Source organism: Microcaecilia unicolor, chromosome 3 (assembly GCF_901765095.1).
Source record: "Microcaecilia unicolor chromosome 3, aMicUni1.1, whole genome shotgun sequence".
Classification (NCBI taxonomy): Eukaryota; Metazoa; Chordata; class Amphibia; order Gymnophiona; family Siphonopidae; genus Microcaecilia; species Microcaecilia unicolor.
The window spans coordinates 419,388,441-419,408,495 of record NC_044033.1 but is presented as its reverse complement, the minus strand read 5'-3'; the positions used below and the strand labels follow the sequence as shown (position 1 = coordinate 419,408,495).

General features: G+C 44.0%; 1 protein-coding gene across 1 annotated transcript in view; it reads right to left on the bottom strand.

Annotated features, from left to right (window-relative positions):
* Positions 1–20,055, bottom strand: part of WDR35 (WD repeat domain 35) — a 228,007-nt gene that overhangs the window by 67,846 nt on the left and 140,106 nt on the right. The window contains 4 exon segments of the mRNA XM_030198830.1: positions 2,604–2,740; positions 10,454–10,534; positions 10,650–10,860; positions 14,414–14,523. Of these exon segments, the coding sequence (XP_030054690.1) occupies positions 2,604–2,740; positions 10,454–10,534; positions 10,650–10,860; positions 14,414–14,523 (539 nt within the window).

The following is a 20,055-nucleotide window of genomic DNA, read 5'->3' as shown; positions in this document are numbered from 1 at the left end:
GAACATGCATAAATGATAATATTTTATGCTCCACCCAAACTTGCCCATGTGCACACCCAATGGGAAAAAAATATACCATCAAATGGCATGTCCTTTTCTGCTAAATGGAATTCTATAAGAGGTCACTTATGTGTGTAAATGCCTAAATTGCGGCCCACCTCCTTGCCACTATGTGGCTCCTTAAAGAATTTCCTTTCCTTAGGACTTAGAAGATGTGGGAATAATTTTATAATGCTTTCCCCATATTTAAGCATGTTTCACACATGAGAAAAGGATCTTACTGAACTGCATTCGGGAATACACACATATAAAGCAGGCATACTGAAAGAGTGCATCTACTTTTACACAGACCATGCATAGGCATTCCTGGAACTATAATTTGGTAAGAGTTGCCTTGCATAGTACAATTTTATTGCTGATCTGGGCTGAACCACTGCTTTGTGCAGGTTATCCCAATGTTTTGTGACCATCCACTTGCCATTAAGGACTCTACTATGTTTATCCCATACATTTTTTAATTTAGTTATCGTTTGTCTAGGACTCTACTATGTTTATCCCATACCTTTTTTAATTTAGTTTCCACTGCTACCCTTTCCATGAAAAATTTTCTCATCTTTTACCCTTAGTCTATTTCCTTGGAGTTCCATATTATGGCCCACTCAAGAACTGATGGGCTCTATGCTATAGCACATTTTAGGTACCTACAGAGTTCCCAGTTTCTTACACTGTCTAAGGGGAAATTCTATGACAATCCATTTGCATAATATTTGTACAACTGAAAAATCAAACTAGTTTCAATGCTAAAAATAAAGTTTTACAGTCTTGCTTATGTGCCTGAATTTAAATAAACTGAGCACCCTAGAAGTGTACTTCTAGATTCGGGACTTTCTTTCAAATTCCAAATTTCTCAGGTGGTCTGGCGCTCTTTCTACAAAATTCAGCTAATATGTTCAGTTCGTTCTCTGCTCTTCCCTTCAGCACTTAAAATATTAGTTCACACTCTAGTTATCATGCAATTGGATTACTGTGATTCTCTTTGTAAATATAACCCTAAGTCGTTTGTAAAGTATTCAAAATACTTCGTAAGCATAACCCTAATCCGACTTATTTCCGACACTCGGAAACACAACCATGTTACTCCTTATTTGAAAGATGCCTACTGGTTACCAGTCACCCATCATAGAACTTATAAGGTTTTACTGATGGTTTTCAAAGTCCAGTCTCTGGTGAACCCCTTTATCTTTTATGCCATTTTATTCCCTATAGTCCAGCCAGAACACACAGATCAGCTCACAAAAATCAGCTAGTGGTGCCCAGCTACCATGAAATAGTGCATGAACATAACAAGACATGTAATTTTCTCAGTTCAGGGTCCTCAGTTATGGAACGCCCTCCCACTCTCCCATTGGATGCAGACTTCCTTAGATTTATTCAAGACTGATCTTAAGACTTATCTATTTGTAGACATTTTCTATTAACTTGGCCCCAGTCTTATCAGTGAGCCTTCTGGGATGTATCCTGGATGCATTTGAAGCACCTCTTTTGTATTTCCCCTACGAGATATCCAATTGATATTGTAATTCTACCCTTCCTGCTCTTCTCTACTCATGTTATGTCTTCACAATTCTTTTAATTCTTTCTGTGATTAGATTGTATGGTACTCTAAAGGTATCCCATAGGGCGAGATAGTACATTTAAAATAAACTTGGAAACTTGGACTGGCTTTAAGGTGACTAAGCTGGTTAAAAATTGATTGAGTAGGATGTAACAAAAGATAGCAGTGAACAAAGCTTACTCTGAAGAAAAGGGAGGTTAGAAATGCTGTGCCATTGGACTTCTCCTGTTCTGTTTAACATTTTTGCAAGTGGTATTAAGGAAATGCTATTGGGAAAGGCTTGCCTTCTTGAAGATAAAGTCAGCAACAGATAAGCACCCTTGAAGGTATACAAAACATGAGGAGAAACAAGTAAAGCTAGAGGAATGATCCACATGCCTACTGTATAATGGCATGTGGATGCCCAGATTCCATTATAAAATAGGCGCAAGACCACATTGGCAAGCCTAAATGTAGACGCAGTCATTTAAACCAGTCCATGGCGAGCGTAAATGAGTGTCTCTAAATGCGGAGTGTAACTTATAGCATTCGATAAGTTGTGCATATTAAGTGGGAGACATGCCCATGTCTCACCTATGTTCCATCTATACCCCCCTTTCAGTTGCTCTCTATGCCACTTACAGAATAGAACTTAGGGCACTAGAGCATGTACATGACACGTTTTCTTTCATTTATGAATTGCAAGCACACAGTTATAGAATTGCCCTAATAATGTGCACTACCATTCCGACTTTTATATGAGCTACTACATAAAACTTTTATTAAGCAAACTGTCCTGAATTTAGATCTACATGTTACAAAAATAAAAATCTCATTCAACACAAGTCAATATAAAAGCTTATATCACTGTAGCACAACACTAAATAAAGTTCATTTAAATTTTATTTCATAATTTATAATCTGCCTATCCATATCTTTCTAGGCAGTTCACAATCACAGGTAAAATAAACTCACATAAAATGACAAATATATATATTTTATTTTTTACCAGAGTCGGGGATGTGGGTTGTCCTCTATGAACTGACAAGCATCCTCAATCCCAACTTTTTCAATTAAGGCTCGACTATCTCGCAATGAACGAATTTCAAAGTTAATTATGTAATCTTTGTTAGGGTGTTCTGGGTCCTAAAAACCAATGTAAAGTTTAATTTACTTCCAGTTACTTCTACATTTGGAAACACTTTCTATGTAAAATATTTAATGCTGATCTCAAAACATTTAGGGCCCTGTTTACTGACGTGGAAAATGAGCAAGCAGATCAGTATATTATCCAAAATATTTTATTGAAGATACCATATATAAGACAGTTGCCTGACAAAGGCCATATTTCACCCACAAAAGGGCTACATCAGGGGCGAATCTGTATCTCTACGAATAAGAACAACTGCAAATTGCATATCAGGACAAGGAAAAAGGAAATGAAAAAAAAAAAACAGCACAAACAGCGTGACCTGTTGTGTTTCCAAATCACCAGCAAGTAGTCTGCTGATTCTGTGTACTTTAGAAGAGCAAGGCTGTGAATGCCTCTGAGGTCTGCCAGCTTCCTGCTCCCTCTCCTCTCCCATCTTGCTGCAGTGCCTAACAGAGTCACCTTTCTGGCCGTCTTGAACACCAGTCACCCCAGCATCTGCATCGCATCGTTGCCCTCAGCCTAGCCCTGATTTCACTTGTCAGTGCTACTCAATATCTGCTTACCGGTTGTACCCGCCACTGTTGGACGGACGCTGCTTTGCAATCTGCTTGTGTAGCTGGGGCGGAGATTTGGGAGGGGTTAGCTGCTCATCCTCTGGGTCACTCCCACTCTGCTCTGTCAAATTAAAAGCCCTGCCTGGACGGAGAGATAACTGCAGGCATCTCAGCTGTGTGGAACTACAGCACAGAAACTGTAGCAAGGCGCTGTCAGTGGCTGAAGGCAGTTTACAGCCTCACTTCTCCCATGGCAATAGCCGCTGTTTAAGAGCCGAAGAATCCGTGGCTGGTGCTCTGTTTCCTGATATTGAGCTGTCTACTGTTGGAGAGCATTTGTGGTTCTGGTGCTGCCTTCTTTGCTACCAGGATTTGCCTCCCAGTAGCAACCAACTATGATTTCTTCAACTCTCCTTTTTATTTTGTATCTCTCCGTTTTGATACGTTTCACTTACCACTCATTTTCCTGACTCCGCCTTAATTCAACCACTCATTTGTAATAGAAGATTGTACAAATATTCCTTGCATCCTCGTGTTGATTCCCGCATTGGCTCAAATGTACCCATACAGTGCCCCCCATGGAATTCATCTAATTTCAACTCTCATAAGATCATTTACGGAGAAGCACCTGTGTACATGTGTGATTTGATCGATTTGCCATTGAGAAATTCCTTGGTGACATCTCAAACTTATTTAAATCTGTACTATCCTTCATGCAGGCATCTAAAATATAAGGCAATCTACGCCTCTTCCTTCTCATTCATCAGCCCGCAAACCTGGAATGCTTTACCGAGATTCTTGAAAGAGACATCAGATCATCAAACTTTTAAAAAACTGCTAAAAACTTATTTAACAAAGCCTACCCCGAAGTCAACAATGCTGTTTAACTCCCTTATTCTTTTCCCATTTTGTTAGTTTATCTGCTCCTTTCCTTCTGTTAGCTTCTCTTGTCAATTTGTGCTATTGTATAATGTAATTTTAGTGTAACTTTGTTAGCCACATTGAACCCGCATCAGCTGGGAAAGGTAAAATTATGTATAATCATACCTGATAATTTTCTTTCCATTAATCATAGCTGATCAATCCATAGACTGGTGGGTTGTGTCCATCTACCAGCAGGTGGAGATAGAGAGCAAACTTTTGCCTCCCTATATGTGGTCATGTGCTGCCGGAAACTCCTCAGTATGTCGATATCAAAGCTCCATCTGCAGGACTCAGCACTTAGAGAATTACACCCACAAAGGGACACTCTGCCCAGCTCACCACCGCCGAAACGGGGGAGGGGAATTAACCCAGCTCATCCCCACACAAGTGGGGGAGGGGAATTAACCCAGCTCATCCCCACACAAGTGGGGGAGGGGAATCCGTCCAGCTCATCCCCGTGGAGCGGGGGAGGGACACCACACCCGCCGATGCGGGGGGATCTGGCTTATCCTGCAACCGCAACCACGGGAGGAGCTGACTGACCCTAGCACCGCCGAAGCGGGAGGGGTACAAAACTGCCCTACAACCGCACGAAGCGGGAGGGAGTGCCGGCAGAATTTATGTCTCAATCCAGCCCCGTAAAACGGAGGGGAGAGGAATGCAGCAGCTCACTGTAACACAAACTCGTCTCAACTCTTGAAGAATCCAAGTGAAAAATCTTGAACCCGAAGTCTTCCTGAAGTAACTGAAGACTAAACTTGAACCTGAAATGCAACCAGAATAGAAACCATACAGATATCTGGGCGGGGCTATGGATTGATCAGCTATGATTAATGGAAAGAAAATTATCAGGTATGATTATACATAATTTTACCTTCCATATCATCAAGCTGATCAATCCATAGACTGGTGGGATGTACCGAAGCAGTACTCACCCAGGGCGGGACATAGAAATCCCTGAACTCAACACTGAAGCTCCACACCGGGCCTCCGCCCGTGCCGCCACAGTCAAGCGGTAATGCTTGGAGAATGTATGGGCCGATGCCCAAGTTGCCGCCTTGCATATCTCTTCCAAGGAGACGGACCCGGCCTCTGCCATCGAGGCCGCCTGAGCTCTAGTGGAATGAGCCTTCAGCTGGATAGGCGGCACCTTCCCCGCGGTCACATAAGCCGCGGCAATGACTTCCTTGACCCATCTTGCCACTGGAGGCTTAGCAGCCTGCAGACCCTTACGAGGACCTGCCAACAGGACAAACAGATGATCCGATTTCCGGAAATCATTGGTCACTTCCAAGTATCTGATGATGACTCGTCTCACATCCAGATATTTAAGAGCAGAGTACTCCTCTGGGTAGTCCTCCCTACGAAAGGAAGGGAGACAGAGCTGCTGATTCACATGGAAGCGAGAAACAATCTTGGGCAGGAAGGAAGGCACTGTGCGAATAGTCACTCCTGCCTCAGTGAACTGCAGAAAAGACTCTCGACATGAGAGTGCCTGGAGCTCGGAAACTCTTCTGGCTGAAGGATAGCCACCAAAAAGACTGCTTTCAACGTCAGGTCTTTCAGAGATGCCCTCAACAAGGGTTCAAAAGGCGGCTTCTGTAATGCTCTGAGCACCAGGTTAAAATTCCACGCAGGCACCATTGAGTGCAGAGGAGGGCGCAGGTGCTTAACTCCCTTGAGAAAACGCACCACATCTGGCTACGAAGCCAGGGAAGCACCCTTCAGGCGGTCCCTGAAGCAAGCCAGGGCCGCTACCTGGACTTAAAGGGAACTGAGCGACAGGCCTTTCTCCAGACCTTCTTGCAGGAATGCCAACACTGAAGAAATTGGAGCAGTGAATGAAGAAAATGAGCCTGCTTCGCCACGCTGCAAAGGTACGCCAAACCCTGGCGTAAGCAGTAAAAGTAGAGCGCTTCCTCGCTCTCAGCATAGTGGCGATGACCTTGTCTGAGAAGTCCTTCTTCCTCAGACGCTGCTGCTCAATAGCCAGGCCGTAAGCCCAAAGGGGGAGGGATCCTCCATCACCACGGGACCCTGATGTAACAGACCCTGCTCCACTGGCAGCCCCACCAGGATTATCCAGCCCGGATGCTTTGCCAATCGGTCTAGCACCCTGCCCAACATGGGCCAGGGCGGGAACACATAGAGAAGCTCTTGTGTTGGCCACTGTTAGAGGAGAGCATCGACTCCCAGAAATCGAGGGTCCCGTCCTCTGCTGAAAAAACGCGGCACTAGGCAACTGGCCGATGACGCCAATAGATCTAGGCTCGGCTGGCCCCAGCGCTTCGTGATATCCAATAACGCCTGAGCCGATAACTGCCACTCTCCGGGAACCAAGGTATGGCGACTGAGAAAGTCCGCCTTGACATTCATGACTCCGGCAATGTGGGCTGCTGACAGCTGCTCCAGGCTCGCTACCGCCCACTGGCATAGAATCACGGCTGCCTTGGCTAGAGGGGCGCTCTTGGTACCTCCCTGGCGGTTGACATAGACCACAGCCGTGGCATTGTCCAACAGGACCCGTACTGGCTTCAACGCCAGTACCGGGATGAACTCCAAAAACGCCAACCGAATGGCTCTGAGTTCCAGGAGGTTGATAGACCACTTTGCCTCTGCAGGAGACCAGAGCCCCTGCGCTGTCCTTCCCAAGAAGAGGGCTCCCCAGCCCGACAAAGAGGCGTCCGTCGTGACGACAATCCACTCCGGGGTCACCAGAGGCATTCCTGCAGACAACTTGTCTGTCTGCGTCCACCAGCTCAGCGCCTTGCGCACTGCTGGGTCCAAGGGAAGGCGCACAGCCTAATCCTCCGACATCGGAGTCCAGCGCAGCAGCAGAGATTGTCGAAGTGGTCTCATATGAGCCCTGGCCCAGGGCACTACATCCATCGTGGCCGACATAGAGCCCAACAGCTGCACATAGTCCCAAGTCCGAATAGGAGAGGCTACTAGGAACTAGTCCACCTGAGCCTGAAGCTTGACAATCCAATTGTCTGGCAGGAACACTCTGCCCACTTGGGTGTCGAATCGAACTCCCAGATGCTCCAGGGACTGAGTCGGGCGCAGCTGGCTTTTCTCCCAGTTGATGATCCACCTCAGGGAGCTCGAAAGAGCAACCACCCGGTTCACAGCTTTGCCGCACTCTGCATAAGAGGGGCTTGGATCAACCAGTCGTCCAGATAAGAATGGACTTGAACTCCTTCCTTCCACAGGAAGGCCGCGATGACCACCATTACTTTGGAGAAGGTCCGCGGAGCAGTAGCCAACCCGAACGGGAGGGCTCTGAACTGGAAGTGTCGACCAGTACTGCAAAACGCAAAAAGCGTTGATGAGGAGGCCAGATGGGAATATGCAAGTACGCGTCCTTGAAGTCCAAGGATGCCAGGAACTCTCCTGCCTTCACTGCCGCTATAACAGAGCGGAGGGTCTCCATGCGAAAGTGCCGAACTTTCAAGGCCCAATGGACCCCTTGAGGTCGAGGATAGGCCGTACAGAACCTCCTTCTTTGGAATCACAAAGAAAAAGGAGTAACGTCCCTTGCCAGGCTGATTCTCTGGCACCGGAACGACCGCCCCAGGCGGAACAGATTGTCCAAGGTCTGCTGCACTGCCACAGCTTTGACCGGAGACTTGCAGGGAGAGAGTACAAACCCGTCTTTTAAGGGTCGGCAGAACTCTAGCTTGTAGCCGTCTCTGATGACTTCCAGCACTCAAGCGTCTGAAGTTATTGTGGTCCACTCGCCCATAAACGAGGACAGCCGTCCTCCAATCTGCACTGAGGCGTGGATCAAGGCCCCGTCATTGGGTACGAGACCCTGGGGGAGGACCGGAGGAGCACCTCCGGGACGGCGGTCTCTGCGAAAGGAATGCTGCTTGGGGGAGAAGTTCCTCTTGAAGGAAGAGAGGGCAGAGGAGCCCGACCTGCCCGGGCGGTACCGACGGGCTTCCTGAGCCCGTCCTCTGGAGGTACCAGGGCGAGTACTAGCCCGAGCCCTGACCTCTGGTAACTTCTTGCCCTTAGACGTGCCGAGATCGGTCACGATTTTGTCCAGCTCGACCCCAAAGAGCAGCTTGCCTTTAAAAGGCAATCTAGCCAGGCGGGATTTAGAGGCATGGTCAGCAGACCAATGTTTCAGCCAAAGCCACCGCCGCGCAGAGATTGTCTGAGCCATGCCTTTAGCTGAGGCTCTCAAGACATCATACAGCAAGTCTGCCAAATAGGCTAAGCCCGATTCCAGGGCCGGCCAAACAGCCCTCAAGGAATGATCCGAGGGGGAAGCCCGCTGCACCATAGTCAGGCACGCCCTGGCCACATAGGAGCCGCAAACTGAGGCCTGCAAACTTAAAGCAGCCGCCTCAAAGGACGACCTTAAGGCCGCCTCCAATCCTCTGTCTTGGGCGTCCTATAGGGCCGTGCCACCTTCCACTGGTAACGCCGTTTTCTTAGTCACCGCAGTGATTAAAGAATCCACGGTAGGCCACAGAAAGGCCTCACGTTCACCTTCAGGCAAAGGATAGCGGCGGGACATAGCCCTAGCCACTTTAAGGCTCGCTTCCGGGACATCCCATTGAGCCGAAATTAAGGTGTGCATGGCATCATGCATGTGGAAGGTTCTAGGCGGGCGCTTCGTCCCCAGCATAATGGCAGAGCCAACAGGGGCTGAGGGAGAGACGTCCTCCGGAGAGGAAATCTTCAAAATGCCCATGGCCTGCACTAACAGGTTGGGCAAAACCTCTGAGCTAAAGAGCCGCTGCAGAGGGGTCATCCGCTCCATCCGAGCGGGGATCCGTCTCCTCCAAGGAAACCGCAAAGGACCGTTGGAAGACCTCAGACACGCTGCCCTCATCTACATCGGAGGAGACAAATTCCTCCAAGGCCTGGGAATCAACCCGAGGGCGTTTACCTCTGGGAACCTCAACCTCTTTACCAGACGAGGGAGCAGGGGCAGCGTTGTGCATGAGGAAGGCCTGATGCAGCAGCAAAACAAACACGGGGGAGAAACCCCTCAGACTGTGCACTTCCGCAGCCTGGGCAACAGCCCTAGACGCACCCTCAACCGGCGCTCGCAAGAGCGGGGGAGAGACATGCTGCGCATCCAAAATGGCGTCCGGCGCGACACTCCGCGAAGGAGCCGCGCGGGAAGAACGGCGCTTAACTTTAGCCACTTTTGTGCCGTCGCCCAAATTAAGGGCGTTCATGGCATTAATGTCTCCAACCTCAAGGGCGGCCCACGAAGAAGCCGTCCGAGCCGCGTGGCCGGCCAAGATGGCGGAGGCGAGGAGCGGGGGATGGGCGTTTATGGCGGGAAAAACCGCCACGCCGGAGGAAGGATCGGGACATTCATCGGTCACGAAACTGTCACCCAACAAGGGCGAATCAGGCTGTAAGACCCCCGCATCCCCTCTAGAAGCGCTCAAGCGATCCGGGGAGCGACCCTTTGCGCCCTCGCCCTCCGACGCCATATGCCACGAGGAGAAGAATCGGGGAACCCCCTGCCCGCTATAAAAAGGTAAAAATTACCTGCTGTCCGCTCCGAGCTGTAACGAACTGGTGTCCCAGTGAGTAGCTGCAATGAACGTTTAAATAAACGTCGAAATAAACGCCTTTAAGGACGTTTAAATTTTTTTTTTTTTTTTTAAACGGAGCCAGCGGGAGGGGGGAGAAAAGGAGGGACCTGGCACCACCAGGTTTGCACTTGCTCAAAAGAGCCCTCAACCCCAGGCACTCAACAAAACCTAAAAATTAGGCTTGGAGGCCTAGCCAGAGCTGCTGCTGTGTGTGACCACCACCTGCTGAGATAGAGAACATACTGGGGAGTTTCCGGCAGCACATGACCACATATAGGGAGGCAAAAGTTTGCTCTCTATCTCCACCTGCTGGTAGATGGACACAACCCACCAGTCTATGGATTGATCAGCTTGATGATATGGAAATGTGGGATACAAGTGGACCAATAATAAATAAATAATAATAATATACGGTATCGTCAATAAAATATTTTGGATAATATGCTGATCTGCTTGCTCATTTTCCACGGGCCCTGTTTACTGAGCAGCATTATAGGCGCGTTAATGTTTTAACACGTGCTAACCATATATGTGCCTACAATATCCCTTAGGCACTACATGGTTAGCACGTGCGCTAAGTGTAGGCGCGCTAAAAACACTTAACGCACCTTAGTAAGTAGGGCCCTTAATTCTGCAATTAATTTACAAATATAAACCTTACCTTCAATATTTCATCCAAAATCACAGATTTTATCTCTAGATCTTCAAAGCTGCAAATATACCCAGAAGTTTGAATTGGCTCCTTAAAATATATAATAGAATGGCATTAGAATATAACTATAAATCCACCTTCAACTTCTGTAAATTTTTTGACATGTAGTCAGGTTTCTTGGTTAATAGCTATCGTTTGTTTTTACCTCAGGATCCAAGTTTCTGAACACATACATTCTTGTTTTTTCCATCATCGCAAACAAATCTGGATTATCGTTAGCCCATTTCATGTCCCACACATCTCTGCGCTCAAATTTGAGTTGCTCTCCCATTACTTGTTGCCCCATACTATCTGTTGTCTGAGCTTCCAAATCGAAGAAATTTAGTACTCCTGAAATGTCTATAATAGCAAGACGGCTGAAAACAGGGAGACAGGGAATCACAAAACAATCACAGCAATATTAACCAAACTTAAAAGCATCATAATTAAGAATCATACTCAAGTATGGAAAATAGTTAGAAGCTACTGTACCTTTCTGCTAGTAACTGGGCATGCTAACTACTATTAAAAAGTGAACATACATGATATATATATCACTGAAATAAAATTCCTGAATAAATACAAAAACAAAAATTTTGAAGTCTAACATTTTTCCTAATTATACCTCCTAATAAAATATTTTAGGGGTATCAACACCGAGGGCCTAAGGTGCACATTTTTAGCACACGCTAATATTTAAAACATGCCATATAGGAATATATGGACATCTCAAACATTTAGCTCGCCCTAAATATTAGTACGTGCTAAAAACACTAGCGTGCTTTAGTTAAAAAAAAACCCTGAATGTCTGACATTTTCAGAGAAAATGTTTACAATACAGTTTTAGAACCAGAACTTTGCAAATACCATAGAACTGACACTTTGCATTCTGTTAAGTTAGGTTTATATTTTTCTTTTTGGAATTGTGTATGTTTTATTGGAAACCACTTAGGATTGTAGAGAAAGTGGTATAAGAATTATAAATAAATAAGCAAACAAACTGTGCAGTGAGCGGTACTCTCTTTTTCTGCAACATTTAGGTATGTAATACTCTACAGTACTGTATTTTTATTCTTCCCCTTCAGATATGTAGAAGATCACGTCCGACATGGCCAGTCAAAAGAGGAAAAAAGTTGTCTATAGAATAGAAACTTGACAATTGAAAAAGAACTGACAAGGGTGAATCCATCCAAAAAACTGCAACAGAACTAGGAGTGGGAAGAGTAACAGTTCTTGACTGGAAAAGGCAATGCAGTGAGCTGGAGAAATGGGCCTCAAATCATGCCTCTACGTTTTCATTGGACTCTAGAAAAACTATGAAAAAAATGCGAACATGAAAAGGTGAGCAAAGCCTTATTCCAGTGGTTCACACAGAAAGAGACAGCGGCATACCTATATCAAAGCCTATATTACAAGACAAAGCCATGTTTTTTCAAAAGGAATTCAATGATGGTGACCCTGATTTTACTGCTAGTATCGGGTAGCTTGATAGAAAAAAAAAAAAAAGATTTGAATCAGGCAGCTCTACATTGCTGGGGAAAAGCTGTCAGCGAACTCTGAGGAATTTGTCATATTCAAAGTGAAATTTTAGCCTTTCCTTAAAAAGGAAGGTATATCAAGGGAACAGATACACAACTGTCATGAAACTGGGTTAAATTTTAAAATGCTGCCATCAAGAACTCTTGCACCACTGCTTAAAGCCTTGGCTGTAGGTTATAAACGGAGTAAAGAAAGGAGTGGTTATTCTGGCCTGTAGCAATGCAACTGGTAAACATAAATTACCACTGACTTTCAATGGAAAGCCACAAATCCTAGTGTCTTTAAAAAATGGCTCCTGCTGCACTTGTGTCCTGTAGGAACCAGAGGAATGCCTGGATGGACAAAGGGATTTTTCATAAATGTCTTTTCAAGGTATTTTTTCCATCAGTAGAAAACTTATTGAAAATGATAAACCTGCCTAGGAAAGCAATCCTTCTCTTGAATAACGCACCATCTCATCCTGATAAGGACGAACTGAGAAATGCTGACAAGTGCTTTTTCTGTCACGTCATTGTGTCAGCCAAGGGACCAGGGGACACTGGAAGCCTTAAAAGAAAACATATTGCTGTAAGCTTCTTACAACACTTGTTTGTGCACTAGATGAAGGGAAAGGAATGATTCAAATTTTAAAGAACGTGAACATCAAAGATGTTATCTACTGGATTGCTCTGTCATGGGATGAAATTGAACCTCCAACCCTAAAATCATAGAGAAAGTTAATTCCTGAGAATGAGAATGCGCAAGGACATAACACTGAACACAGAGCAGCCGAGGAAGATCTCCCTCTTTTGTAACAGGAAATGCTTGTGAGGGTGACATACAAGAATGGATGAAGGCAGATAAGAAAGAACAGTGAAAATGATGTGAAGACACCAAAATCAGTTTACGGGTGTTTGTAGGAGAATATCTTAATTAATCAAATGGGAACCTCAAATCTCCACATAGGGAAATACATATGTATTAAAGTATTAACCCTATAGTATATAGAGTCAATTACTATCATAGGTTCCAATCAGGAGAAAAAGGGAAAAAAACATTAACCATACAAACTCATCCTAGATGAGAAAACCAGATAAATGTGAAAACCCCTTTTCCCCCTGCACTATACCCCAATTGCATACACCATACATCAAACTGGAAACCACAAATTAATACTTAGAACTATGCCCTAATACCCTCATCCACCAATACTGATCGACCTCCACGTATTACCCCCCGGGGGTCTCACAACACTTAGAAAAAAGCCCACCGGATACTTAGCTAGAAACTTGCATCCGTGGAGACTAAAAATCTTCCCAACGGTTGCTAATCTGATGTTCATATATACATGGAATGGGGAACGGCAATTCTCCTTCGTTCCACTCAATGGTCACAATTTGCACAATGGCGCTTTCTGCCCTTCAGTCACAATCTGCACAATGACGCTTTTTGCCCTTCCAGGAAGGGCGCTCCTATATCTTCAAATGTCCAAACAGAGCACATCAACAGGAATTTAGTTCAAACATAATTCACACAAAGTGCCATCTTTGTGTGATTTATATTTGAACTAAATTCCTGTTGTTGACTCCATATACTATAGGGTTAGTGCTTTAATATATATGTATTTCCCTATGTGGAGATTTGAGGTTCCCATTTGATTAAGATATTCTCCTACAAACACCCGCAAACTGATTTTGGTGTCTTCAAACTTCTTAGAGAAGCAGCATATTACAACTGTCATCATTTTGACCCCATTACTGTTTTTCATTTTGAATATTACTACTGAAGATCACCTGAGAATATCGAAGAATTAGAAAATCGTTTATATTTTTTCATTTGGATTTAAAGCGTTACCATTTTTCTTAATCTTGCTTTCCTTATCACTTTATGTTGTGATATCAGCAGCAAAGCATATGTAAGCAAAACTTGCTTTCAATTGCATAAGTGATCTTTCCAGGTGTCTCTATGTATTTGTGAAATGCTTTGGAAAACAATTTGTTCAGAAAGTGCTCTATAAAACTATCTTCCTTTCACAAAGAGTTTCATTTATACTACTCGTGCCTGTGGTGAATAGTTCCCTGAAGGGATCAAAAACACTGCAACCAGGTAAGAAAACCAAAATACTCTATATATCCTTTTTATTTACCATTAGGAAGACATAATTCTATATACTTTGTGAGAAATAAGACTCCTAAAAAAAAGGCAATTTATTTTCAACAAAAGTATAGTAAAATACTGGGTTCAAAACCACTCTAAATTTAATTATTTGAAATTAAAATGCGTATTTGTTTTGAAAAATCATTTTTAGTGAGAAACCACTGAGAAAAATCAGCAGAAGAAACATTTTAACAATTCAACCCCAACCCCTCCTTCCCGGCAAATGCATATTTTAAAGCCCTCCCTGTAACTCACCTGGAGTTGCAATTCAAAGTCATCTGATAGGCTCTACAGTTTAGGACATACTTCTGAACTAAACAAAAATTAGGAAGACTGTATCTTTGAATGGTACCAGATTCACGACCCTGTGGGAAAAAAGACTAATTGCTTATCAAGGCAATTTAAGTATTCTTTCTTTATTAGTATTAAACTCTGTAATCCTTTATCTATTGCTTTAAGCATACAATTTGTTGGATGCAGCAAAACAAAGAGAGAGATAATTTGCTTACCTGTAACATATCTTCCTCAATGACAGCAGGATATTGATCCTCACACATGGTGACATCCTCTGATTTAGCCCATGCAAGAAAAAATGTAAAGAAACCTCTAAGCGGATATTGTGAACAGAATCTGGCATAGTGAACAGCACCTAAGTGGGTCTTCCAGTCCTGCTGTCATTATACAGGGCCTTGGCTACTATAAAAGAAGTCAACTCCTAGAGAAAGTGCCTGGGTTTCATAAGGACCACTATCCTGCTGCCCTCCAAGAACACCAGATACAGATAAGTAACTACTTTTCCAAGGATAATCAGGATATATAGTCCTTACACACAGGAATCTATAACTACAGGTTGCCTTTAATTTTAAAAAAATGGGAAGGAAGGGAAGCAGGAGAATCAGAGTGTCCTTGGAGAACAAAAAAATAAAATAAATAACAGAAATGGACTCCGGGGGATGGAGTTGGATTCTAAATATCAAAGAGGTAACGCAAGATATAATGGTTACAGTTACTTGCAAAATCCGTCATCCCTATCCAGATCAAGTAAGGAAGACAGGTTTGATGGGGGAATATCTCTTTGAAGGTTTCAGGACTTAAGCTAGGGTAGCAGAGAACCAGTACTAAGGGTAAGCACTTTGAAAACCTTGCCCTGGAATGCTGGGAGCTTGCTGTGTGTGTGATTGCTGATTTAAAGAATATAAAGAAGTACCCTTTCTCAGGAGTTAAACTGGAATTCAGTGGGAGAAAGGTAAAGGAAGCCAGATATGATGGGGGAGTATCTCTTGGAAAGCTACAGGACCTTAAGCCAGGAAAGCTGATAACCAGCACTAAAGGTAAGCTTCTGGGAAACCTTGCCCTGACTTGAGTGCGGGGAGCTTGATGTGTTTGATGGTGACTGCTGGTATACTGAACCTAAGGAAGTGAAATTCAATGGAGAAAGGAAGACTTGATAACAATTGTGTTTAATTTTGCTGTTAAGAAGCTTATACTTCAGTTAAACATTAGTTTGGCTTTCAGACTGGCTGTGTCATTTTGCCTTCACACAAAATGAAAGCAACCTGGAAATAACAAAAATGGACTCAGGGGGATGGAGTTGGATTCTAAATATCAAAGAGGTAACGTAAGATATAATGGTTACAGTTACTTGCAAAATCCGTCATCCCTATCCAGATCAAGTAAGGAAGACAGGTTTGATGGGGGAATATCTCTTTGAAGGTTTCAGGACTTAAGCTAGGGTAGCAGAGAACCAGTACTAAGGGTAAGCACTTTGAAAACCTTGCCCTGGAATGCTGGGAGCTTGCTGTGTGTGTGATTGCTGATTTAAAGAATATAAAGAAGTAACCTTTCTCAGGAGTTAAACTGGAATTCAGTGGGAGAAAGGTAAAGGAAGCCAGATATGATGGGGGAGTATCTCTTGGAAAGCTATAGGATCTTAAGCCAGGAAAGCTGATAACCAGCACTAAAGGTAAGCTTCTGGGAAACCTTGCCCTGACTTGAGTGCGGGGAGCTTGATTTGTTTGATGGTGACTGCTGGTATACTGAACCTAAGGAAGTGAAATTCAATGGAGAAAGGAAGACTTGATAACAATTGTGTTTAATTTTGCTGTTAAGAAGCTTATACTTCAGTTAAACATTAGTTTGGCTTTCAGACTGGCTGTGTCATTTTGCCTTCACACAAAATGAAAGCAACCTGGAAATAACAAAATTGGACTCAGGGGGATGGGAGTTGGATTCTAAATATCAAAGAGGTAATGCAAGACATAATGGTTACGGCTACTTGCAAAAGCTGTCATCCTTATCCAGATCAGGCTGTCTATCAGACAGACAGCCTAATCCAAGGCAAGGAACTGGTTCAGAGTGCAAGATGGCTGCCAGTTGACCACTTCAGGAAACAAGTGGAGGATCTGCAAGAGGAGATGGTGAGACTACGAACCATCCAATCAGAACTACATCAGTGAAATACTTCTGGAGGCATCTAAGATGTCTAAAAGAGGGGAAGATGAAACTGTACTCAAAGATGATAGCTGGACATTGATCACCACAGTTTGCAGAACACACACCCATTTTCACCTCCTCTCATACTAAATAACTGGTATGCAGCCCTTGAAGAAGAGACAAAAGAATCCCTGGAACAGGAAGAACTGGAGCATATAAACCTCAAAGCTGCAGAACCAGCATCCAATAGAAAGAGAAATGCAGTTGTGGCTGGTGACTCCGAGGGGCACAGACAAATTCATCTACCATCTCCAGACATAATGTCCCAGACGCTGTGCTGGCTATTTCTGTGACAATATCCAAGACATTATGGAGAGCTGACAGAGATCTATGAAGTCTGCTCATCCAAGCTGGCACAAATGATACTGCTCAGTATCCCACTGATCAAACCAAAAGTGACTTTGTGGCATTGGGAAAGAGGGTAAAACAGACAGGTGCACGCATAGTGTTCTCCTCAGTCCTCTAGGCTGAGAGTAAAGGATAAAGCAAATAAGCATGCATTCTGGAGATGAATTCATGGCTGCATGGATGCTCTCAACAAGAGTATTTTGGCTTCCTGGACAATGGAATGGTTTTCCAAGGGCCACTGAGCAAAAATAACATCCAGCTATCAAAGGGACAAACCCCTTCATTTTATAAACTGCAAGCGAAGTTATAGAATACCACCACTTCTGCGCATAACTTAATTGGTGCTTATCTGGCACTAAGTACCAATTATTGGCATTAATTTTCACTAATTAGCACTTATTAACAGTTATGTACATAAGTGCACTTCTATAGTGTACATCAGAAAAGGGGGCATTGACTGGGTGGGGTATGGGAGGCGAGCCCTTTCATGAGAACCGCCCCTATGGGCCAGATTCAGTAAATGCACTCAAAAGTCAGCACCAGACAAAAAAAATCAGCACTCAGTGCTATTCTATAAAGGTCACTCCGGGCTAAGCGCCCTTTATAGAATAGCGCATTGCACTGATTCCGTTGCCCACATTTGGCCACCAGGACTTACGCCTGCTGAAACCAAGTGTAATTTCTGGCACCCAATTTAAGCGTGCATTCTCGGTATTCTACAACACTGAGTGCAAATTTGGGGGTTGGGAGAGACAATCAATGTTGAATCATTTACATTCATGCATGCGTACTCACCAGTATTAATTGTTCAAGGGAAGAATAAGCATCATCCTAGGGTTTTTTCCTGCTCTTAAGCACATTAAGCTAGTGGACCTTTCTTTTTCTGAACAGTCCCAGTGATTCCTGCTCCTGTGTAGCAGCATTTGACGGTTTTGCTTATTTATGCTCAATCCACTCAAAAAAGGTTAAATGTTGTTCGTGATTTATTAATAATTAGGCATCCAAATATTTTGTTTTAGAAAAATGACTGAGTGATAGTGATAGGGTTTTTAATGAACTAGCTTGAGAAGGCAGATTATGATAGGTTTGCTACTGTAGGGATACAAAAAAGGTCAGTGGGTTACTAACCCTGATAAGGAAGATTTACAGTACAGGTCTTATATGATGGTTTATTTCACTGAACTTTCAGACTTAATTTATACAAAATGCTACATTTTCCATTTTATTAGTATATTATTCCAGGGGCGTAGCCAGAAAACAGATTTTGGATGGGCCTAGGCAAGAACTAGGTGGGCACCAAGTGTTCTCCCCCACCCCCACCACCAAGAAAAACCTCAGCTGGTGGGAAAATGCTTCTTTCCACCTTGGCAGTCTGCTGCAGGCATGCGTTGAAAACTGAGCATGCACAGGTGCCGGTATCGTGGAGAGTAGCGTTTTCGTTACCATCAGGGGGAAGTCTTCAGCTGGCAGAGCTTGGGATCCCCACCAGCTACCACTAAATATGTGCTACTGTTGGGTGGGCCTGAGCCCTAAGTGGGTGGGTCTTGGCCCACCCAGGCCCACCTGTGGCTACGCCACTGTATTATTCCCGTGCCACAACTGGTATGGCTTTCTTATTAGCTGAAAAACAGAGTTATCTATACTTCTTGTTTTAGGAATTTTAATTTTCATCTTAGGACACTGTCCCTACTGTAGATCTACAATTATTATGAAGAACTTGGGGTTACATGATTATAGTGGCCCCTACACACAAAAGAGGTCAAGCTTTGTTTTTTTTTTTTATTAACCTTCTGTGGTCAGTCTTTTAGATACTCATGCTGCTTTATGTATAGATCCTGTACCATGGTTTGATCACTTCCTTTTACAATGTTGACATTTGGATATACGTGAAAGGAAGCATGTGAAGGTGGTGTCAATGGTAGATATAGGGCTTGCCCATTCATATGAAAAAAAACTTTGGAGTCCCTCTCTGGAGCTTTTACAGACATGGGGTGTAATGACTTGAATGGATGGTTGGGTTGAAACTTGTAATGCAGAAATTTGTTGTGACCCATCTCCTTTAGGGTCACATTGGACTAGATCCTCCCATGCTTTGTGATTTTCTTCAGGGCTCCAAACTATGAAATGCGATCTAAAGAGAAAGGAGCTTAAATGGTGGAAGTCACATAATGAAGAGGACAAATGCAATTACCTTGAGTTTTTAGACTGTTATGATCTTGGAGCACAGAAAGAAAATTTTTCACTCAAAGGTTCAGTTTGCACTGAACAGGAAATACATACTCACCACTTTGCACAATTACCTTATACATTTTGTTACTAAACCCATTGCTCTCCACCATGTAATGTTTTTCCTCTGGGAATTAAATTCTCCAGTTTACAGTTCCTCTCCTTGGAATATTCTGGTTCAAAGTGATGGGATATACACCCTTACCGTAGTAAGTACTCTCATTTGTTACAAAGTGAAGACCCTCAAAGCACAGCACAGGGAGAAAGCGGCCTCTCTAAACCAGACACTGGTGGGTGACATCATTAACTGTATTATTTAATGTGAGCTGCCTCCTGAGTTCTCCACCTGCTCCAAGTCCTCTGTCTGCTAGCTCCTTTGTACATCAGGAGAGGAGTTTCCACCACACAGAGAGAACAGGGAGAGAGCGGCCTCTCTGAACCAGACACTGGTGGGTGACATCATTAACTGTGTTATTTAAATGAGTGCTGCCTCCTGAGATCTCCATCTGCTCCAAGTCCTGTTTGCCGGCTCCTTTGTACATTGGGAGAACAGTTTCCAGCATGCAGGCAGAGCAGAGAGAGGGCGGCCTTTCAAACCAGACACTGGTGGGTGGCATCACTGACCTCATTGCTTGAGTGTGTGCTGCCTCCTGAGTTCTCCGCCTGCTCCAGGTGCTCTGTCTGCCAGCTTAACTATGTGTTATGACTTTTTATTTGTCAATTTGTAAATCTGTATATCTATTTGCTCTTTCTTCATTCGACTTGTAATATAACCATATACAATCTCATCATTGGTAGAACCACCAAACAGCTAATAACCTCAACCTACA